Here is a 24,721-nt window from a genome sequence, read left to right on the forward strand (position 1 = left end):
TTCGCATACTAACACGTATCATATGCGACAGCATTCCAAATTGTACCGGCCTATGACTCAAGTCTTAAACACTACAAATCTTATTTCGGGGATAATCCTGCGGTTTGGCTTTTCACTGAACTTGAAAAGCCTTCATGGGAGGTTGATGAGGTTTACAGTCACAAATTTCCATGAGCAAATCGAAGGAGAATGAAGATTTGTACAAAAACGCGGTTGATTGTCATATTTGTGGACTGCCGTTAGAAAAGTGGAAACTCCTCATAGGGACCACTGTCATCTTGCGGGAAAGTTCCATGGCGCAGCTCACAATGCGTGCTATTTGAAGTACCATTTACGAAGGCACGTACCCATTTTCCTCCACAATTTAAGCGGGTATGGCGCACATTTTCTTCTTGGGCACTTTGCTGATTTTGCTGGGAGAAAAATCACATCATTGCCCTGCCTGACAGCGTCGAGAATACATTTCATTCTTCAAACGGATGACGCCAAGAATTCCGCTCCGCTCCTTTGACTCGCTGCGTTTTATGAAGGGACCACTCCAGAAATTCGTTGAAACTCTACCTTGGTAGGATATGCACATCACTCGAGATGCTTTTCCTGACGAGAAACAGTTTCAACTTGTAACTAGTAAGATGGTTTTCCTATACGAGTTTCTCAATAGTAGTGCAAAATTCAACGAAACCAGGCGAGCCGACATAACTGTATTCAACAGAACCAAGGCTACCCGACATAGTTACTTTCTCCAGCAGTATTACTGGCAATGGTATAACGGGTCCAGAACATGAACATGCTGTGAATGTCTGGCGAAAATTCATCTCCACTTTAGGAGAGTACTAGGCGCTTCAGTCCGGAACCGCGCGACTGCTACGGTCGCAGGTTCGAATCCTGCCTCGGGGATGGATGTGTGTGATGTCCTTAGGTTAGTTAGGTTTAAGTAGTTCTAAGTTCTAGGGGACTGATGACCTCAGATGTTAAGTCCCATAGTGCTCAGAGCCATTTTAGGAGAGTACGCATGGTTTTTCATAGATACAGACGTGCGCTTGCTTGCGGACGTTTCCAAGAAATTCCGGAGTCTATGCATGAGAAAAGTAGGGGTAAGCTAAAAGAAGAGACGTGTAATATACAACATGTACAAGAGCCAAGACGGAATAATAAGAGTGGACGACCAAGAACGAAGTGCTCGGATTAAAAAGGGTGTAAGACAGGGATGTAGTCTCTCGCCCCCATTTTTCAATCTGTACATTGAAGAAACAATGATGGGAATAAAAGAAAGGTTCAGGAATGGAATCAAAAATTCAAGGTGTAAGGAGATCAGTGAGACGATTCGCTAATGACATTGCTATCCTTAGTGAAAGTGAAGAAGAATTACAGAATCTGCTGAGTGGAATGAACAGTCTAATGAGTAGAGAATATGGACTGAGAGTAAATCGAAGAAAGACGAAAGTAATGAGAAGTAGCAGAAATGAGAACAGTGAGAAACTTAACAGCAGGATTGATGATCACGAAGTAGATGAAGTTAAGGAAATCTACAACTTAGGCAGCAAAATAACCAATAATGGACAAAACAAGGAGGACATCAGAAGCAGGCTCGCTGTGGGAAAAGGGCATTCCTGAGCAAAAGAAGTCGACTAGTATCAAACATTGGCCTTAATTTGAGGAAGAAATTTCTCAAAATGTACATTTGGAGCACAGCGTTGTATGGTAGTGAAACATGGACTGTGGGAAAATCAGAAGATAATCGAAGCATTTGAGATGTGGTGCTAAATAAGAATGTTGAAAATTAGATGGACTGATAAGATAAGGAATGAGGAGGTTCTGTGCAAAATGAGAGGAAAGGAATATGCGGAAAACACTGACAAGGAGAAGGGACAGGATGATAGAACATCTGTTAAGACATCAGGGAATAACTTCCATGGTACTAGAGGGAACTGTAGAGGGTAAAAACTGTAGAGGAAGACAGCAAATAATTGAGGACGTAGGTTGCAAGTGCCACTCTGAGATGAATAGGTTGGCACAGGACAAGAATTCGTGAAGGGCCACATCAAACCAGCCAGAAGACTGATGACTCAAAAAACAAAAAAGAATGCTTAGCCACATATTCTACGGATCCTGCCTTTTATTACATGGCACCTGGGTTGCTTTGCGATGCTATGCTTAAGAGAAGGAAGCGCAACATCGAATTATTGACGGATACTGACATGCTTCTTTTCTTTGAGCGACAGATCTGTGGGAGACATTGCTGATCTGTACATAGCCATGCCAAGGCAAATATCCTATGGAGGGTGAAGGGTTCAATGCGTCCCTTGAATCGAGTTACAGCATTTACCTGAATGTAAATAACTTACATGAGCATGCCATGTAACAGTCACTGCCGATTGACAAGTTTCAATGGGTGCCCAATGGTGAATGCAAAGGATTAGGGTGAAAAATCAAGGGTATGGAGGCTGATTCTGATGTGGGGCACATGGTGGAGGCAGAAATCACATACCTTATAAGTTGGCATGGCGCAGATGACGATTTGTCGCTGTGTCCAGAGCAATTGGTTCCACGAGGAGACTCCACCCCAAAAGCTGATGACAACGCCATGATACCAACTACATCAGATCTTGGTGTGTAATGAGCTTTTATAGGTAAATGGACGCTTGTAATAGTGATATACGTAGCCAGTATAATGCAATCATCTTACCGAATGAGTTAGAATGGCTACACCTTACATTACACAGGGTGATTCAAAAAGAATACCACAACTTTAGGAATTTAAAACTCTGCAACGACAAAAGACAGAGCTAAGCACTATCTGTCGGCGAATTAAGGGAGCTATAAAGTTTCATTTAGTTGTACATTTGTTCGCTTGACGCGCTGTTGACTAGGCGTCAGCGTCAGTTGATGCTAAGATGGCGACCACTCAACAGAAAGCTTTTTGTGTTATTGAGTACGGAAGAAGTGAATCGACGACAGTTGTTCAGCGTGCATTTCGAACGAAGTATGGTGTTAAACCACATTGGCACTTATCTGTCCGTAACTACCTGAACGTCAACTACCCGAGGCGATGGATCGGCCGCCAGGCAGCCCGTGACAGAGCACTTCATCACTGGCCTCCAAGAAGCCCTGATCTTACCCCCTGCGATTTTTTCTTATGGGGGTATGTTAAGGATATGGTGTTTCGGCCACCTCTCCCAGCCGCCATTGATGATTTGAAACGAGAAATAACAGCAGCTATCCAAACTGTTACGCCTGATATGCTACAGAGAGTGTGGAACGAGTTGGAGTATCGGGTTGATATTGCTTGAGTGTCTGGAGGGAGCCATATTGAACATCTCTGAACTTGTTTTTGAGTGAAAAAAAACCTTTTTAAATACTCTTTGTAATGATGTATAACAGAAGGTTATATTATGTTTCTTTCATTAAATACACATTTTTAAAGTTGTGGTATTCTTTTTGAATCACCCTGTATAATGACAGGGCAGTTAAATAAGAAAAACAACAATGATTTGCAATTATATATACACATATATATATATATATATATATATATATATATATATATATATATATATATGTGTGTGTGTGTGTGTGTGTGTGTGTGAAATGGTAAATTGTATATGTATATATATACACTCCTGGAAATTGAAATAAGAACACCGTGAATTCATTGTCCCAGTTAGGGGAAACTTTATTGACACATTCCTGGGGTCAGATACATCACATGATCACACTGACAGAACCACAGGCACATAGACACAGGCAACAGAGCATGCACAATGTCGGCACTAGTACTTTCGCAGCAATGCAGGCTGCTATTCTCCCATGGAGACGATCGTAGAGATGCTGGATGTAGTCCTGTGGAACGGCTTGCCATGCCATTTCCACGTGGCGCCTCAGTTGGACCAGCGTTCGTGCTGGACGTGCAGACCGCGTGAGACGACGCGTGAGTCCCAAACATGCTCAATGGGGGACAGATCCGGAGATCTTGCTGGCCAGGGTAGTTGACTTACACCTTCCAGAGCACGTTGGGTGGTACGGGATACATGCGGACGTGCATTGTCCTGTTGGAACAGCAAGTTCCCTTGCCGGTCTAGGAATGGTAGAACGATGGGTTCGATGACGGTTTGGATGTACCGTGCACTATTCAGTGTCCCCTCGACGATCACCAGTGGTGTACGGCCAGTGTAGGAGATCGCTCCCCACACCATGATGCCGGGTGTTGGCCCTGTGTGCCTCGGTCGTATGCAGTCCTGATTGTGGCGCTCACCTGCGCGGCGCCAAACACGCATACGACCATCATTGGCACCAAGGCAGAAGCGACTCTCATCGCTGAAGACGACACGTCTCCACTCGTCCCTCCATTCACGCCTGTCGCGACACCACTGGAGGCGGGCTGCACGATGTTGGGGCGTGAGCGGAAGACGGCCTAACGGTGTGCGGGACCGTAGCCCAGCTTCATGGAGACGGTTGCGAATGGTCCTCGCCGATACCCCAGGAGCAACAGTGTCCCTAATTTGCTGGGAAGTGGCGGTGCGGTCCCCTACGGCACTGCGTAGGATCCTACGGTCTTGGCGTGCATCCGTGCGTCGCTGCGGTCCGGTCCCAGGTCGACGGGCACGTGCACCTTCCGCCGACCACTGGCGACAACATCGATGTACTGTGGAGACCTCACGCCCCACGTGTTGAGCAATTCGGCGGTACGTCCACCCGGCCTCCCGCATGCCCACTATACGCCCTCGCTCAAAGTCCGTCAACGGAACATACGGTTCACGTCCACGCTGTCGCGGCATGCTACCAGTGTTAAAGACTGCGATGGAGCTCCGTATGCCACGGCAAACTGGCTGACACTGACGGCGGCGGTGCACAAATGCTGCGCAGCTAGCGCCATTCGACGGCCAACACCGCGGTTCCTGGTGTGTCCGCTGTGCCGTGCGTGTGATCATTGCTTGTACAGCCCTCTCGTAGTGTCCGGAGCAAGTATGGTGGGTCTGACACACCGGTGTCAGTGTGTTCTTTTTTCCATTTCCAGGAGTGTATATACACTCCTGGAAATGGAAAAAAGAACACACTGACACCGGTGTGTCAGACCCACCATACTTGCTCCGGACACTACGAGAGGGCTGTACAAGCAATGATCACACGCACGGCACAGCGGACACACCAGGAACCGCGGTGTTGGCCGTCGAATGGCGCTAGCTGCACAGCATTTGTGCACCTCCGCCGTCAGTGTCAGCCAGTTTGCCGTGGCATACGGAGCTCCATCGCAGTCTTGAACACTGGTAGCATGCCGCGACAGCGTGGACGTGAACCGTATGTTCCGTTGACGGACTTTGAGCGAGGGCGTATAGTGGGCATGCGGGAGGCCGGGTGGACGTACCGCCGAATTGCTCAACACGTGGGGCGTGAGGTCTCCACAGTACATCGATGTTGTCGCCAGTGGTCGGCGGAAGGTGCACGTGCCCGTCGACCTGGGACCGGACCGCAGCGACGCACGGATGCACGCCAAGACCGTAGGATCCTACGCAGTGCCGTAGGGGACCGCACCGCCACTTCCCAGCAAATTAGGGACACTGTTGCTCCTGGGGTATCGGCGAGGACCATTCGCAACCGTCTCCATGAAGCTGGGCTACGGTCCCGCACACCGTTAGGCCGTCTTTCGCTCACGCCCCAACATCGTGCAGCCCGCCTCCAGTGGTGTCGCGACAGGCGTGAATGGAGGGACGAATGGAGACGTGTCGTCTTCAGCGATGAGAGTCGCTTCTGCCTTGGTGCCAATGATGGTCGTATGCGTGTTTGGCGCCGTGCAGGTGAGCGCCACAATCAGGACTGCATACGACCGAGGCACACAGGGCCAACACCCGGCATCATGGTGTGGGGAGCGATCTCCTACACTGGCCGTACACCACTGGTGATCGTCGAGGGGACACTGAATAGTGCACGGTACATCCAAACCGTCATCGAACCCATCGTTCTACCATTCCTAGACCGGCAAGGGAACTTGCTGTTCCAACAGGACAATGCACGTCCGCATGTATCCCGTGCCACCCAACGTGCTCTAGAAGGTGTAAGTCAACTACCCTGGCCAGCAAGATCTCCGGATCTGTCCCCCATTGAGCATGTTTGGGACTGGATGAAGCGTCGTCTCACGCGGTCTGCACGTCCAGCACGAACGCTGGTCCAACTGAGGCGCCAGGTGGAAATGGCATGGCAAGCCGTTCCACAGGACTACATCCAGCATCTCTACGATCGTCTCCATGGGAGAATAGCAGCCTGCATTGCTGCGAAAGGTGGATATACACTGTACTAGTGCCGACATTGTGCATGCTCTGTTGCCTGTGTCTATGTGCCTGTGGTTCTGTCAGTGTGATCACGTGATGTATCTGACCCCAGGAATGTGTCAATAAAGTTTCCCCTTCCTGGGACAATGAATTCACGGTGTTCTTATTTTAATTTCCAGGAGTGTATATATATTTGTGTGTGTGTGTGTATGTGTGTGTGAAATGGTAAATTGTGTGTGTATATATACATATATATATATATATGTATATATATATATATATATATATATATATATATATATTTGTGTGTGTCTAATATTGCTAAAATGTTAAATATATAATTATATATAGGCATCAACAACAAAAATCACTGATTCATTTTTTTACTGCATTTCCCAAAAAACTGTTTCTTCTAAGCCTAAATTCTGCATCTGCTTGTCTCAAACTGATGGATTCTCCTTTAGCTTCTTTAACTTATTTAGCTTATTTAACTGCCGCATTATTATACAATGTAAGATGTAGCCATTGTAGATCAATCGGTAAAATAACTGCGCTATAGTGGCTACATGTATTATTATTACAAGTGTTCATCTTCCTATAAAAGCCCATTACACACCAAAATCTAAAGTAGCCAGTAACATGGCCAAGTGGGTGAAGCATAAGGACTTTGTTGTAAGAGAGTGGTCCTGTGATGGTGTGGAAGAAGACCAGAAGAAGAAGAGGTAGAAGAATGGGGTACTCCTACACAATAATATATGAGCAATAATTGTAAGTCTGCCCAACTGTGGCATAATTATGTCACTGCTAGCATACCCAGATGGAGCCTGCTTTGAGCATGTATGTACATTTTCAAAAACGCTATTTCAGCCCAAGCACCAGCTACTGCAAAAGATACTGCAGGGCATAGATGGTGTAACATAAACAACATTCAGTTAAAACAGTCAGATCTCCCCATCAGGAAAAGTAGAGCCAAACACAGTGTTCATATTTGACGATGTTGCTGTGGAGAACCAAGATCACATTCTATGATATTTCTGTTCTATTCGTCATATAGGTATTGATGTACTTCATTTGAGTCAGCCATATTCCAGAATCCCAAAACAGTTGGTTGTGGGTAATGGAAATCTCATTATAGATTTCAGTCAAGACAATTTGAATCTGAAACGCATTCACCAGGAGCATGTAGGAACTGACATGTCATTAAATGATATTGTAAATATATGTATAGCTGGCTGGAATCACACACAATACAGGTTTCTTATTATTGATAAATCAAGAAAACTGAATGACGGCCCAATAGAGGAATGTGTCAGTATCCATATAAAGCGACTTTGGATCTTTGAAATGAGTTTTCGCCAACTTATAATGAAAGTGATACATGTGGAGTTTAGATAAGTCTAGTATGCACATCCCCACATACATAGGTTTCGTGAGCTCTACCTCAGTCCTCGCCATCTCCACAGCAACAAAGTTGTCATTGAATATTGTTCCCCATTTAAGATTTGGTCTGACAATGCATTTTCTTACACCCTTTGCCCATCCCATCCCATTCGATTCTAATCACAATTTCACGTCGTTCCCTCAAATTATCCATTGTTTTGCCGAAAATGTTATTCTTCATTGATTTATAAAAATCGTTTTCAAAGTCACATGTCGTAGAAACTCTCTGTATCGTATTCAGATCAATATACTCCTTAAACCAGGGCAATGCTTGAAGGAGATAGCCCAGATGAGTCTCACCAGCTCCATACCAAACCTGAGACACTGTTGGAGATTATGATAATGAATAATATATCTCTGCTCATTCCCCAGCGTTATCATCAGTTTTTGGTGGAGCCTCCTCACAGAACTAATTGCTCCAGACACAGCAGCAAATTGGCATCGCATCATGCAAACTAATAGGGTATGTGAGTTCTGCCTCCATCACATACCCCACATCAGAGTCAGCCTCCATACCTTTTATTTTTCCACCTTCCTTTCGTCATCAGGCACCCATTGAAATTCGCCAGTGGTCAGTGGTTGTTACTTGGCATGCCTGTATAAGTTATTTACATCCAGGTACATGATGTGTTGAACCTGTCACCTATCCATAGGTTATTTGCCTTGGTGTGTGTATGGGGACATTGACATAGTACCCAGAGATTGACGAGGAAGAGAAGGTGGAGGAGGAGGAGACACTTCGGTATCATGCCAGTGCGTGTAGCCTGGCTGCAGCTACCGGTGCTGCTGCTGCTGCCCTTAACCGCTTGCTGGAGGGAGAATGGCCAACAGACCCCAGAGTGGTGCTGAGGCGGCGGTAGCTGGGGCGGCGGTGGGGGCAGCAATGGTGGCGACTTCTCGCGTGGCAGCAAGTGGCCCCCTAGCTGGCGAGGTATGTCTCACCAGACCTCACTTTGGCAAAGTAGGCTACACCTCCCCGAAAATTAAGTACAACATTCCAGACATGACCAGCTGCTGCAAGGAAAGAAGGAACACTGATTATTATTATTGGCAAGTAGAATGAGTACATGTACATAAATCTTCCATTTTGCTCTCGCTCCTCGGCATCTTCCTCAAGCCATCCAATACTTCCTCATGCCAATGACGTTCTCTCTCCATCCCCTTCCCCCCACCCGCCCCCCCGCCCCCTGTGGCGTTTTGTCCTTGCCTGGATCAGGGAAGAGCCATCTGTCCATCTCACTAAAACCACATACTAATATTTTTAATAATAAACATTTACACATGCAGAAAACTATGAGAAAAAATTATTTTTTATAATATGCACTTACAAGAGATCTGTGATGGCTCCTCCTTATCCTCAATGCATACCCTACCCTCTTCCTTTTCTTCCCCCAGAAAATCGTTTACAACAACAACAAAGAATATGCACCATATTATATATACAATGAAATTGTTGTGAAACAGCAGTATATTATGAATACACAGTGCTATGAAGAATAGAAATTTATGTACTACTTACAGTGCTGAAGGTGCTGCTGTTGCTGGCTTTCAGGAGCCAGCTCACCAATTACAGGTTGGGTATATGTTGAAACAATAACATGACATGTACGAGGGTCACTCCAAAAGAAATGCACACTATTTTTGTAAAAATACAGTTTTCATTCTGCATGTGTGAAAGTCTTACAGTGTGTAGATACATCCTTCCCACTCGTTTTCAAACTTAGTTCAACCTGTTCTAGTGAGTGACGCCATCACAGCATGTCTTCAAGATGGCTGCTACACTTGATGTTCGTCAGAAGCAACGTGCTGTCATAGAATTCCTGTGCTGTGAAAAAGAGACAGTGGGAAACATCCACAAGAGGTTGAAAAAGGGGCTTGGAGATGCTGCTGTCGATCGCAGTACAGTTAGTCGGAGGGCAAGCAGGTTACGTGATGAAAGCGGGCACGGCAATATTGAGGATTTTCCTCGCAGCGGCAGGCCTCGTACTGCACACACTCCAGACAGTGTGCAGAGAGTTAACGAATTGCTGACTACTGACAGACACATCACAGTGAACGAATTGTCATACTACATTGGGATAGGCGAAGGAAGTGTTTGCAGAATACTGAAAGTGTTGGCGTTAAAAAAGGTTTGTGCCAGGTAGGTTCCCAGGATGTTGGCAGTGACTCATAAAGGAGGAAGAAAAACGGTGTGTAGCGAACTTTTGGAACAGTACGAGAATGTTGGAGATTAATTTCTTGAAGAATTGTGACACATGATGAAACATGGCTCCATCATTTTTCACCAGAGACGAAGAGGCAATCAATGGAGTGGCATCATGCAAATTCACCCAAGAAAAAAAATTCTAAACCACACCTTCTGCTGGAAAAGTTATGGTTACAGTGTTTTTCGATTCCGAAGGACTCTTGCTTGTGGACATCATGCCAAGTGGAACCACCATAAATTCTGATGCATATGTGATGACGCTGAAGAAACTTCATGCTCGACTGAGTCATGTTCGACCACATCGGCAAAACCATGATGTTTTGCTGTTGCACGACAATGCACGGCTGCATGTCAGTCAAAAAACCATGGAAGCGATCACAAAACTTGGATGGACAACACTGAAACACCCGCCTTACAGTGCTGACCTGGCTCCATGTGACTATCATCTCTTTGGGAAACTGAAAGACTCTCTTTGTGGAACAAGGTTTGAAGATGATGACACGCTTGTGCACACTGTCAAACAGTGGCTCCAACAGGTAGGTTCAGAATTGTACCGTGCTGGTATACAGGCGCTGGTTACAAGATGGTATAAGGCAGTTGAGAGGGATGGAAATTATGTGGAGAAATGAAAATATTGTTCCTAAAGGATGTATCTACACACTGTAAAACTTTCAATCAAGTAGAATAAAAGATGGATTTTTAAAAAAAAAGTGTGCATTTCTTTTGGAGTGACCCTCATATTTAATACTACAAAATTCTTAGTGAAAAGTTACAGTTATCGATTTTGATTTTCGAAATCATGTACAACAGCAAAGACTCACTGACTGACCACGAAATTACAGTAACAAAGTGCATATATGAATAAGAATATATATATACTACTTGCTGCTGAAACCTCTCCACCTCCAACATATCCACAATTTGGTGGATATATGCTGAAACAATAAGACAAAAAGTATTTAACATCGCTACTACGAAGTTCTTAGTAGAAGAAAAAGTTACAGTTGTCGATTTAAATATTAACTTACCAGGTAATTCCCACTGCTTCAGGCGATTGCTGCCACTGCTATTGCTTTATGTTGCCGCAGCTTCAAGTTGGTACAGAGAAGGCCTCAACGAAGCAAACAGACTAGTAATGCATGAGGGAGGAATGAAATCGTGCTGACCAAACTGTGAATAATAGCAGAATGAGGTCGGGGGTGGAGGGGGCAGGCTTTATGTAGTCTATAGCTCCGTCCACTAATTTGGCAGGAACCAATCAGACTGCAGTATTGGGAGATATCTTGGTCGACAGATTTGGACAGGTTGGCTCATGCATGAACAGATGGGAAGTAACCACTGAAGTGAGGGGGAGGGGGAGATAGATAGAGTATGTATTTCGACAGGAATTTCTCAGGTTGCCACCACCTGTTGTTTTGTTTGAGGATTAGTAGAACTTCCATTCTGAGCACTCCAGAGCCGGCCTTGTTTGTGGGCCTCTCTCCTGGCCTGTGTGAGTGGGAATGTGCTAGGTGGCCAGCATGTCTGCGCTATGGTCGATGCGAAGACGCGATAGGAAGATTTTTGACAGGGTAATTCCGTGTGGTGAGTTATGTTGACGTCTTTTTCGTCACAGTATTCCTTGGGCGATCGACGAAAAGTGATTTAGTTAATTACTTCTTTTCAATGTATTTTACAAGATCTGCATCTTCCAAAACAGCAGAGAATGAAAAGCTTTTCCCACCAAATAAAAGAGAGTGCCAACCCCTGCTAAATGAGTTTTCCACCAGTTTCCAGTTGGGGGAGCGGGACTGGGGGATTTTCCAAAGACAGAAGGGAGTAACTAATTGATCAATATAATTAATTGGTCAATTAATTTGATATCAGATGTGTGCTTGTATTGGCGAAGGGATTTCCCAGAGGGGTGGGAGAGGTGGAGGGTGAAGGTGAGGGGTGGGGGGCTTCTCAGGAGAGTGGATTATCCCCGGGGTGTCATAAGTCAATTAAAAGAACAATAGATTAATGGGAGGGGGAACGATTACATGAAAATCACTTAGCAGTACAATAGATTAAGGTCATAAATCAATCAGTCATTACAGTTTAAGTAATTTACGTATCAGTTCGATATCAAATGTCTGCTCATCAGCATCAACCTACTACCATGATATCGCATGCATATGACCACCAAAGCCTCCAGACAGTGTGTCAACCACTTATATGCCCTGTGATTTGGAAAGCTGCATGCATGTCTTGCTTTGAATGGACAGCCACCACCATACACTGGCCTGTACCATGTCCTATGATAAAGCATCCAGACTTAAGACATTGTGGTAAACGGTAAATCCATGATCATTGCCATTAACCATGTCAAATCTGCACTCATGTTCAAAGAAGAGCCACCATGCACAGCACTGAGACTAAAGCAGCTTTCAGTACCATCGCCACAATCCCTACCACAGGAGCAATGACTGGCCATCGTCAACTGACAAGAGTGCACAAGTCATGTACACTTCCCAGATCGGTCTCCTGACGATGCTCTGCTTCCACTGTAGGCGCTGATATAGCGTCTGCTACACTTGCTGGCAATGTTATTGTGTTCAGTGTACAGTGTTGTGTGTGTGGCCTGTGTTAACGAAAGATTCGCAGCTGTCAAACAGCTTCTGCCCCAGTCATAGAGGCGCTCTGTTTTTTAATATGTTTTACATTCTTTTCCATTGTTTAGTGGCCAGGCGACACAGTCTGTGTCGCCTGGCTACCGAGAGCTGTTGCAGGATGATTTGATTCACGGATCCAGTTATATGGCTTCTTCCATGTATAGTGATTTTACAACTATGACGAGTGGGGCCTGAAGATGGCATCAATGCAATGCCGAAACTGGTAGCACGTAGAAGTTCATAAAATAAAATAAATTTCTACAATACATATGGCTGTTGGTAAATTATTGCATCAAGAAGTTCATGCCAGCCATCGTCCCACGATCCATAGTGGATCAACGAAGATTTTATTTGAATGGTTTGCAGAAGATATCTGAGCATGCCTGCAAGTGTATTAGTGTATATGGGTATTATATTGAAAAATAAATTGGCATTATGAAATTTCTGTCATTCTTTATTTGTTAAGCTAGAAACTCGATCCTTACTCATACAACGAAACCCAAACGATATTGTACTATAAATATTGTAAGAATTATTTTGCCTTCTTCATTTAAGGATTTTCCAAGAAATATGTATAAAAATTATTAGGATGCAATATCCATTGTTCAACATTTCAGGAATCCTCCATTATTTGCTGCAATGACTTGCATTCCTAATTGCCCAGAAATTGTTAACAACACTGATCCACTTTAATCTGCTAATTTCCATTCAGAAAGTAGCGTGCAGGTATTCAAGACTAAATTAAAGGAATGAATTGATGTATTAGTAACAAGGCACATTTTTGTTGAAGTTCAAGCAATCATTTACACAACAGAATTCCAAAAAAGAGGATTGCCATGTGCTCATATTTTAAACACTTTATGTGAAATCGATTAAATAGTAGACATTTGTGCAACTGATAAAGGTGTATGTGAAGAAATTCCAGATATTTGAGGATATCATAAACTGTATGAACATGTTGTGAAACATATCATGTGTGAACCATGTGGTGCAGTTAATCAAAATTCTGTGTGTATAAGATGGCAAATGCACAAAAAAAGTCCTAAGGATTTCTGAGAAATCACATGACAATTATTTAATGGACATCCATTGTCCAGATGGCATGATAATGGTGCTTGAGAACAATACAGTGAGCAAGGATACTTAATAAATGATGAAAGAATATTTACTAAAAAATATTGTTTATTTGAGGCTTTTCATTGTTAAATTGAAGAATAAAGCAATTAATTCCCTCATTGTGTCTTTCACTCTCTTTTGCTCCCCCACACTATTTCTTACTTATTTGGGTAAGACCTGAAAATCTACATAGTGTACCAGTAAGACATAAGAATTTGCATACAAACAAACTAAAATTACTTATATTGAAAAATTTATGTTTTGTTACTTTATTCACATGATTGGTCGAATTTCGACCACAGAAAATACTAGTTAAATATCGTTACAGAAAGCTAACCTTTTAGGAATACGTGGTGAATCAAATAAGCGGTTACAGTTATGCCTCAAAGATAGGAGGTAGACAGTAGTACCATACAGAATAACAATTTTTGTTGTGGTCTGTCTTCATCAGACTGGGAATCATCGAATATAGAGTGCCACAAGGACCCATTCTTGGTCATTTACTGTTCCTGATATTTATAAATTACCTAGAACAGTGTATGAAGCTACACTGCAACTTTACTATTTTTGCACATGACATCAACATTATGATTGATGGATGCACATGTAAAATTCGGCAAGGATCTATTAACAATATTCTCATTTATTTAGCAAATCGTTTAGAGTAAAAGATCTCTCATTAAACTTTAATAAATTATATATAAAAACAAAGATGAGGTGACTTACCGAACAAAAGCGCTGGCAGGTCGATAGACACACAAACATACACACAAAATTCAAGCTTTCGCAACAAACTGTTGCCTCATCAGGAAAGAGGGAAGGAGAGGGGAAGACGAAAGGAAGTGGGTTTTAAGGGAGAGGGTAAGGAGTCATTCCAATCCCGGGAGCGGAAAGACTTACCTTAGGGGGAAAAAAGGACAGGTATACACTCGCACACACGCACATATCCATCCACACATGGTGTCTGTATGTGTGGATGGATATGTGCGTGTGTGCGAGTGTATACCTGTCCTTTTTTCCCCCTAAGGTAAGTCTTTCCGCTCCCGGGATTGGAATGACTCCTTACCCTCTCCCATAAAGCCCACTTCCTTTCGTCTTCCCCTCTCCTTCCCTCTTTCCTGATGAGGCAACAGTTTGTTGCGAAAGCTTGAATTTTGTGTGTATGTTTGTGTGTCTATCGACCTGCCAGCGCTTTTGTTCGGTAAGTCACCTCATCTTTGTTTTTATATATAATTTTTCCCACGTGGAATGTTTCCTTCCATTATATTAAACTTTAATAAAGCTAGATATACTTGGTTGACTGCAACTGCCAAAACTGAGGGAGAGATAACTATTAAATGTGCCACACAGACAATGGAAAAAGTTGAAACAATCAAGTTTCTGTGTGTTAGATTGACTGCAAACTAAACTGGCCTCATTACAACAAGATGGCGCCAATGGAGGTGGCAGATTATGTGAAGCATGATTTGTGGACTATGGTGTGGCAACTTCTTTCACAATGATTGCGTTGACCTTACCAACACTTAGTATGTTTTGTTGTGGTGCTTGTAAAGATAGGCTACACACTGGGCTTTCGGAAGTCATGTCTGCAGCAAAATATAAACAGTCTGTAATTGGAACCAGCCATATTAACAGAGAAAAAGTGGAGATAACTGACTATATTAAATTCATTAATGAGCACAAAAGTTTTGACATACAAGACAACTCATGACATCAACCTCGTAAACCTTGTGGAGCTGAACTACTGGAGACAGAAACAGCATTTGTGATGTAAATAATACGAAAAATGAATTGAGATTAATAGAGTCAGTTGAAGATTTAACAAAACAGTAAATCGACCATTAGAAGACAATTCTAAAATGAGAATACAACTCAATAGAGTGATCAATGTAAATTATAGATTAGAAAAACTTGTGTCACATCTGACAAAAAAATCTCACAAAAGAAGTGGAAAAGGGCGAAAAAACGTTACATTTACAGCTCAAAATGGCTCCACTAAATGCTTAAATGCAAATCAAGAGCCGATTATTTAATCTGAAACACGTAGCTCTGGCACAAATATTCCAAATTCGAATCGAAGTATGTCACAGCCCTCAGCATTCCTTAAGAAACAAACTGAGTGTGGGCATGAAAACAACATCATATCGATAAAATAATCTTGAAAATGATCTACAGAACATGACATAACTAATTACAATCACGATAGGCAAGTTGGAAGAAGTAAATAGTAATAAAGAGTCTGCAAGCCATGAGGTAATGCAGTATTCGTGTGTGGATAATGTCTCTATTAGCAAATGAAAAAATGGACATGAAAAGAAAATTGCCTCTAAGAAAGGTCTACATAACAAACTGAGACAAATAAAGAGACAAATAAATAACAATAAAAAGCCTATGGTTCATGAAGCACAGAGAATTGATGCTTGAATAACATTTCTTTATACATTTCAAAAACTGGTGTCAGTAATGATCAAAATAGTCTTCACAACTCTGTGTGTTTTTCAAAAGAGAAACTGTCACCCACCTAAAAATACAGACTGGCATGGAAACATCACAGGAAAAGAATTGCTCGTTGTACAAATAAGCAAGTGTCATCTGCTACAGCAAAACAAAAAATCAACAACAGGCATGAAGTGACTCAGAATGAATCTGTGCAGCCAACACTGCTGTATAAAACTGCACTTCAAAAACCTATTGAGAAAGAAGTGCCAATATCCCAAGCACCTGACATAGTTATTGTTGTATCTGGATCCCACTCCAGCTACTGCTGGGTCTGGGTAGTTACTATGGATTTTGGTAATATTAGTTACGGAGGGTGGCCAGATGCCATTCCTGTTGCCACCCCATACCCTCGGAGATGGAAGTAGTATATCCCAGCTGTCTGCATCTAGTGTACAGTGGGAAAGAGTGCGAATGTGTTTCAAATGTCTGTGCGTCATGGAACTGAGGCAGGACGTTGGGACCAGCCCGGTATTCACCTAGGGGCATGTGGAAAAGCGCCTAAAAACCACATCCAGGCAGACCGGCACACTGGCCCTTCATCGTTAATCCGCCGGGCAGATTCGATTCGGGGACGGCGCACCTACCCGAGTCCAGGAAGCAGCGCATTAGCGCTCTGGGCTAACCTAGTGGGACTCCTGATATAGAAATTCAAGTGACAGCTACGAAAACAATCTGATAATAGGCACTGCTGATGAGCAAGGAATGCTATACAGAGATAAAAGGGCATGGTCCCATTTAGGAAAAGTCAAAAAACGCACAACTGGAAATGTAATAAGATTTTCGGAGAAAATCCTTCCAGAACATAGAAACTAGAAACTAAGGACGTCAACAACAGCTTCAAAATTGGCGTTGACTTCCATCCAAAGGACAAGATAATGAAAAATGCTATGTAGCCTAAAAATACTGTAAGAAAGTGTTTTTTATTCCGCAGATCAACCAATGCCCCAATAAAAGAGAGTCTGAAAACCAGGACCAAAGACTATCATATAGAAAGAACATTAGTGATGACTGTGTTATAGCAAGTGACACTGTGCATTGTTTAAGAACCGAGGTGAACATTCAATCATTCTTTATAGAAAAAGTGAGCCAGATTTTTATGTATAAGTGGCTGAAGGAGAAGGTGACTATTGCAAATCTATTGAATATTTAGATGGGGTAAGCTCGTGGTATCGAGCTACTACAATTCACGGTGGCGTATTTGCATATGCAGACAAAAATCTTAGTGTAAAGGAAACTGATTTAAAAAGCTTTTGTATAGACCAGGACTCCAATTGGCTGCAATAGTGTTAGCAAATATTGATCTCATTGTTGTCTTTGTGTAGCGTTCACCAGATGGTAACTTTGAAAACTTCGTTGCACAGATGGACAACTGTTTATCTTATGTTACACACCTTAAGTCTGAAACTGGATTTTGTGGTTACTTCAACATGCATGTAGGTGATGGAAGTACTAAAGAGAAAGTCTTCATGAAGTTATGAGCTGTTTGTAGCAAACAAATTCCCAATGATGGATGATACTGTCTAGATGCAGTTATCACCACCCTCAGTATTTGGGATTAGTTGATTGCAGATCACAGTGCATTAGTAATGGAACTCAGCATGAAGAGTAAGAGCAAACTGCAACCTAGCACAAGGCACTCAAGCTACACATTCAGTAACAGGTTTATCAAAGAAGAGAGATTAAATGACCTTAAGGCAGTGCTGTCTTATGTCAATTGACAACAGAAAATTGCAGAAATGGGGGCCAGTGACTCATCTGAATGTCTATTCACCCAAATCCTGAAAACAAAATTTGATGACATGTTCCCAGTAACCCTCAAGAAGTTTCCTTGGGGAAATCAGAAGAAGGGAAAAATCTATTACAGTGAAGAGGTCGTGTACACCTGAGCTAGATAGATTAATGGGCATTGTATTAATGTTCATGGTCCATAGCTTTAGATCTTCCAACTGAAGATCTGCTTCATTGCAACTATTTGCAAGCCAAGGGGATTTGCAGAAAGGGAGTGGAGGATGCAAAGAAGGAGTACAATGACGAGATCATTAAAGAGTCTCATAATCCGCGAAAAGCAGCTTGATATTTGGTAAATGAGCACAGAAAGAAGACTACTTCTACCTTAAGTTACTGTAGTCCTCATACCTTCAATCAGTACTTCATAAAGATAGTAAGAAATAGTGTAAATGAAATTAACTCATATAAAAAAACGTAAGCTGTTGCACTATTAAAAAGTGGAAGGAATTTCACCCTAAAGACACTTTAAAAATAGTGAACACATACAAACATTAAGAGAGTGCCGATATCTATGGCATGTCCCACACAATCCTCAAGAAAATGATTCCAGTGCTTGCTCAACCACTAGCCATAATAATCAACCAATATTTATTGTTTGGTGTCTTCCCAGAATTCCTGAAAGTGTCATGAACAGTACCACTCAAAAAAAAAAAAAAAGAGTACCCATGTGAAGGGTCCAGTTTCAGACCAATTTTCATAATCCCCATTCTGGCTAAAGTTATGGAGTCTGTAACAAAACACCAGCTATGAAATCGCTTCTAAGGCAATAAACTCTTTCAGGACACGGCATGGTTTTTGCAACGGAAAGTCGACAGTTACAGCAGCAATGGACTTAAGAAGCAAGATAAGGCAAGTGTTTGAAGACAGGGAAAGTGTGGCACTGACACTCTGTGACCTCAGGAAGGCTGCTTCTCACACAAAATACTGCTTTTAATAAATTAAAGTGCTGTGGTACTGAAGGTGTTGTGCTGGCTGCTCTTCAATCCTATCTTGAAAACCGAAAGCCGGTAGTATCAGTTCATGGTGCAATCTCCCAAGAACAAACACTCGAGAATGGTGTACCCCATGGGTCCATCATAGGGCTTCTCGTCTTCCTTACTTACGTCAATGATCTGGGTTGGAACATACAAATATTACAGTTTGCTGATGACACTACTCTTTTTACTAAAGGATCCCTTCTGCACAAGCTCCACAAGCAACAGGTATATTGTCTGAAAACATCAAAAAATGGTTAATCGAAAATCAAGTGAAAAATGAATGAAGAAAAAACACAACATCTGATATGTAACTTAGCAATGTTGGATACCACGTTAAGATGGAGGCTGTCATACTGCTGAGATTCATGACTGACCCAAAACAATCAATAAATGAGCACACGGTGTATCTGTGCTCCAAGCTCTCCTGTGTAATATATCTCCTGGGAAGACTAGAAGGTGTATTAACTGAAGTAGACTTTATAACAGTGTATTATGCACTATTTCATAGCCACATAAATTATGGTCTACTCTTATGGGGACACTCTGCAGGATGCAAGGATGTATTAATAGTACAAAAGAAAGCAGTCACAATCATTACATCAAGCAAAAGACTGGAACATTGCAAGCCTGTATTCATACTGTTAAGAAAAATGACAATCTTCAGCCATTATATGCATCTATGTGTAATCAGTTTAAAATACAGCCAAGGAATATTCAGCATGAGGCACGACATACATAATCATGACACTCACTACAAGAGGAACATTGACATACCAAGCTGCCGACTGTCTGGAACTCAAGATAGTCCCTGCCGCCAGAACCATTCAAAAGGAAAATTTCACATGACCTGAAAGAACACCCATTATACTTCACTGAAAAATTCTTCATTAGTGACCGAAGAGAATGAACAAAATAGTACTGTCTCATTTGTGAACATTCTTCATTATATTATATGAAAAATGGTAAATAAGTCATATATATGATTTTTATGGAAACCATTCACTACCAAAGAAAATATTCTTGGCCCAGAAGCGTTTTGTAAGGATAATGTGTGGCGGAGACTGTAGATATAGTTGCAGAAATTTTTTCCAGAAACTAAAATTTCTTAGTATTGCTTCTCAACGTATATGTTCACTTACATGTTTCATCAGCAAAAATGCTGAGTTGTATAAAAGAAATAGCGACTATCATGAATATAATACAGGGCAAAAGCATGAATTATACAATGAATGTAAAAATTTGACAGTGGTGCAGAATGGTGTGCAGTGCAATGGCACAAGAGTTTGTAATACTCTCCATTCATATATTAAATGTAAGTTTGATAAGAAGTCCACGTTTAGGGAGTCTGTGAGGTAATTTCTTCTAGAAAGAAGATGAGTTTCTTAGTCAAAATGAAAAAAAAAATCTTTTAGAATAAAAGCATATGTACAATTTAATATAACGTAAGATTGAACAATTATGTAGATACTCATTTTTTGAACTTTATATGTCGAAATAATGTATCACTACCGTCCTTTTGTTATCCTACTACCTCTGCACAGTAATCATTTGTTTAAAAAGATCACAGATTGCCACATAAAACGTAAAAAAAAATGAATTGACACACACTATTTTCTTGTGCGCTTATCACAGACGGATCGACGGAGTAAGAAATAAATAAGTAAATAATAAATAGAAGTATGTATTTTTATATCCTCTCATCAGTTATTTTGCTGCCCAAATGGTAAAATTCATCTACCACTATACTTTTATAGCTCGTTACGCTTTGCTACCCGTTGACTAGTGAGTAGGATATGCTTTCTAAACACAGTCGATTACAGAGTTTCTGAAAACTATTTACATCTACGCTTCCGTCAGCTGATTATGCATTTAAGTTTTCAATGTTGGCTTAACCGAAACCGAGCTGTAAGGTTGCCTGCCATGCAAATGTGCATGGAGGTTATTGTTTTGATATATCTGGGGTACAGACGAAAAGCATAAATTGGAAAGAAATATTTGCTTTTTTTCTGTTTAATATCAAGTTAACGGAAGTGAAATGGTTTTAACAGCAGATGTACAACTACCCACTGAGGAGGAATTAACTGTACAAGAAGTTAACTTAGGATCACCAGCTTTACGAGCTGGTGCCTTCCATTTAGGAAAATATTGTGAACAGGCAAATAATGTAAGTTGCCATTGAAAGAATAGGTAACCAGTTTTGAACGACCATAAATAATAATAATAAATAATGCAAATAGCCATTGTTATTTATTGACCATGCCTAGATTCTCGGAATACTGAACTTGGCCTACGTTCATGCCAAAACTTGTTGGAGGAGTCGTTTCACGACACTTTTTAACATTTCCTATGAACGTTGTAGTCAGGTCCCTTGCTATGTTTGGTGACTTAGTTTTTATCATGTCATGTGTGGTGTGAACTCAATAGTGAAATAGTTTTAATGCTATCTTTCGTGCCATTTGTTGTTTAACGAAGATCTGTATGTCAGATCCTAACTTTACGCTCCAACCAAAATGTGACCCCATTCTCTGTGATAATACTTTGCCATTTCTTTAACTCGCGACCTTCAATGCAGGAATTTATGCTATGTCGGACTGAATGGAAAGATCCCCGGAAATGCCTGGAAGAAGGAAAAGCTGTAACGAACTGCTCGCTTGAATTTTTTAGGAAAGTGAAAAAGTCGTGTCAGCAGGAGTTTGAGCAATACACAAACTGTATTGATAAGTCTAGCAGCCTTTTGGAGTACAAGTAGTAAGTGCACCACCTTTTGTGTACCTAATGACTTTTACAGTTCTTTCGTGTTGTGTTCTTTATTTTGTGGAAACTGCAAGTAGCTTTATAAAATACTAAAATCATCTTTATCCATTGTATGATGTGAGTGCAAGATTCCAATAACAAGTGCATGAAAATTGGAGATAAATACACTGCACTTGTTTGTAAATCAGTTCACCATAACTGTTGGGCCGTATAATTTAGCATGGCACTTAGATCATAGAGCTGCTTGCAGTTTCTCATTTGCAACAGAATTTTGCCACTGTTAAATAGTTTTTAGTTTTTTTTTCAAATATAAGAAACAGTTCAATTAAGTATACATATCTTAGCTTCGAGATGGCATCTGTAAATAAAAATTACTAGGTAATTTGTACTGAAGTGATGCTGAAATCGCGGGATTAGCCGAGCGATCTAGGCGCTGCAGTCATGGACCGTGCGGCCGGTTTCGGCGGAGGTTCGAGTCCTCCCTCGGGCATGGGTGTGTGGGTTTGTCCTTAGGATAATTTAGGTTCAGTAGTGTGTAAGCTTAGGGACTGATGACCTTACCAGTTAAGTCCCATAAAATTTCACACACACATTTTTTTTTTTTTATGCTGAAATCCTTGAAGTTTAACATGGACAATTTTTCAATTTGAGCCGTCTGTGTTGCTTTTAGAAGTGTTGCCATATTGTGTTGTGCCTCTTTAGTGTGCAAAAATAAATAAATCAACAATAACACATAGTCCCTCATATCAGTAAAACATAATTGAATTAATAGTAATCTCACATTGTTCTGTATATCTGATGCCAATACTTCTGTGTAAATAATAACTGAGTGTTAAGAAAGTAATAGTTGCTAAATTAAACTGCCTTGAAACCGCAGTGCACTTTTTGAAAAGAAAAATTTCTGCAAATATTGATAAATTATCTTAGTTGTAATGTTGAAAGTACTTTGGTGCTGTGCATGAGGTGCATTATCTGGAAGGATGATATTACTATCCCATATATGCTGAAGGAATCATTTGCCGCATAGCATGATAGTAACATATTCATCATTGCGAGAAGTGCTTCAGTTATTTCCTTTCCTGTTGCAATAGCATTGCACTTGCATAAAGATATAAGATAGCCAGTTCTACCTCTCGAACCCCCCCCCCCCCCCCCCCCCCCAAAATGCATTATTTTCTAATTCAGAACTAGATGTTTCTTACAATTTTGTGTGTGTGTGTGTGTGTGTGTGTGTGTGTGTTTGAGAGAGAGAGGGAGAGGAAAAAAATCTCAATTACGGGAGCTAAACATCAGTGTATACAGTAGTTAGTTTTGATATGTTTTCATTGTATGAATGGTTTTGCAGCAGTAGTTTCATTAGCATTTGATCTGTAGCAAGATGTTACGCATGTGAGCTCATACATACATACTTTTCTTCACAGCTGTCGCAAGACACAGGGAGCATTTGATAAATGTATGCTGGATAATCTGAACCTGGAACGCCCTCCATTTGGTTACTTCTGTGAAGCAAAAGTAATAGATACAAAACGACCAAAACCAGAGGAAGAAAAACCTGCAATCTATCCAGATGCTACTCCATATTTACCAGAAGATTACCCACGGCCACCAGCCAGATATGGTTCACGCTTCCACTGGTTCAACTAGATAACTGCAGATATGTTTTGTTCCTTGTGGAGTTGGCAACTTTTGTAGTAGGCCTATCTCAAATAATACTGCTGAGTAGGTCATATTTCTGTATCAATTTTGAGATCAGAATTAAACTAGACAAATGCTTTATTTAATTTGATGAACATGGTTCTCATTAATTTTCACAATCTAGTATTTGAGGGAAATTTTGAGGTTCCACCAATGTAAGTAACAAGTAAAATCTGGCTTTCCCCTCTTCTATTCACTTGTTTTGCTCAACAGTTTTATGACCTATGTGACACCTTGAGAGAGGTACAATTGTCATAGCAACTAATTTATAAGTTGCTCACCACAGTGCATTAAGGAACAAATGTAGTACCAGGTTCAAAGTGTTAGAGGAGATTATGTATTATATTTGTTACTGTTAAATAAAAATACACCAATGGTGCTTTCAAAATAACTTTATTCTCTCATGGTAGAGTGACCATGAGGTTGTGTTATTCCAATATAAGTCTAATTTGTGACTGAACTGCTGTTTTTATTTTGGTTCCAGTGTGCAAAAATCGGTAGTTAAAGTTGTGTGCCAGTCATATTTTGCAATGTAGCCTCTAATAATGTACTCCATTTTTCAACCTAGTTAACCATATGTGTACTGCTATACCACTGGACCTATACAAGTAAAAGTTTTGCAATGTATGCATTAATTGTTACAGAAATTTGATAATCAGCTTCATGTTGGGGTTTTTAAGCATGCTAGCTTACTTCATACTTTTGTGAAGAATTGAAAATGCCTTTGAAATTACATTTTAAAGGGACTTCTGTGCAGTCTTGAAAGTATAATCAGAGATAACACATTATTTCTTGTGAGTGCTGGGGTTATATCTACAAGAAACTAAGTATTTGATCTTGCAGTATTAATCTAGTGATGAAAGACATTTGGTGCGAGATCTACAATGTAGAGAGTAAAGACAGCTCAGCAGCAACAGCAGTGAGGCACATAAACAAGAAGCTGGGCATTGTAGCTAGCTTTCAAGCTTGCATTCTTTTTCAGACACAATTTACACTCTGTGTGGATGCTAAGGTAGAGTGACGGCCCTTCATTGATAGCCTGTGTCTTTAATGAGCATTACAATTTTTGAGCAGTTTGAATTCTTGGGAGTGGTCATGTATGCGCAGTAATGACAAATGCATGTCTTGTATCAAATAGTATTTTCCATTATCCCATTATGCATGTGGCATTACTTTTGTGGTGCACTTTGTCTACATGACCCTCTGCTTTATGTTACAAAAGTAGTTGTCTAGGTTCGATAGTGATGAATTTTCTGTTTTTCTGAGAATTGTTTTGTGATAAACACTATCGGAGTTCTCCCAAAGTCAAAACATGTACAAGAAAGATAATTGTCTTTGATTAAACTTGAC

The 24,721-nt window shown here is 41.3% G+C and overlaps 1 protein-coding gene across 1 annotated transcript; it reads left to right on the forward strand.

Moving 5' to 3' along the window:
- Nucleotides 1-20,816: 20,816 nt before the first annotated feature.
- On the forward strand, nucleotides 20,817-23,762 carry LOC124549169 (NADH dehydrogenase [ubiquinone] 1 alpha subcomplex subunit 8). The gene is made up of 3 exons (XM_047125223.1): nucleotides 20,817-21,086; nucleotides 21,495-21,670; nucleotides 23,098-23,762. The coding sequence occupies exons 1-3, from the start codon at nucleotides 20,958-20,960 to the stop codon at nucleotides 23,318-23,320; spliced, it is 528 nt and encodes a 175-aa protein (XP_046981179.1). The 5' UTR covers nucleotides 20,817-20,957; the 3' UTR covers nucleotides 23,321-23,762.
- The last annotated feature ends 959 nt before the right edge of the window (nucleotides 23,763-24,721 follow it).

This window comes from Schistocerca americana, chromosome 1 (genome assembly GCF_021461395.2).
Source record: "Schistocerca americana isolate TAMUIC-IGC-003095 chromosome 1, iqSchAmer2.1, whole genome shotgun sequence".
NCBI lineage: Eukaryota > Metazoa > Arthropoda > Insecta > Orthoptera > Acrididae > Schistocerca > Schistocerca americana.

Bases quoted from the DNA above. Each gene is read 5' to 3' on its own strand.
- LOC124549169 (XM_047125223.1), top strand. From the start codon at position 20,958: ATGGTTTTAACAGCAGATGTACAACTACCCACTGAGGAGGAATTAACT. The intron at 21,087-21,494 runs GTAAGTTGCCAT...CCTTCAATGCAG, and splicing joins ATTGTGAACAGGCAAATAAT to GAATTTATGCTATGTCGGAC. The intron at 21,671-23,097 runs GTAAGTGCACCA...TTTTCTTCACAG, and splicing joins AGCCTTTTGGAGTACAAGTA to CTGTCGCAAGACACAGGGAG.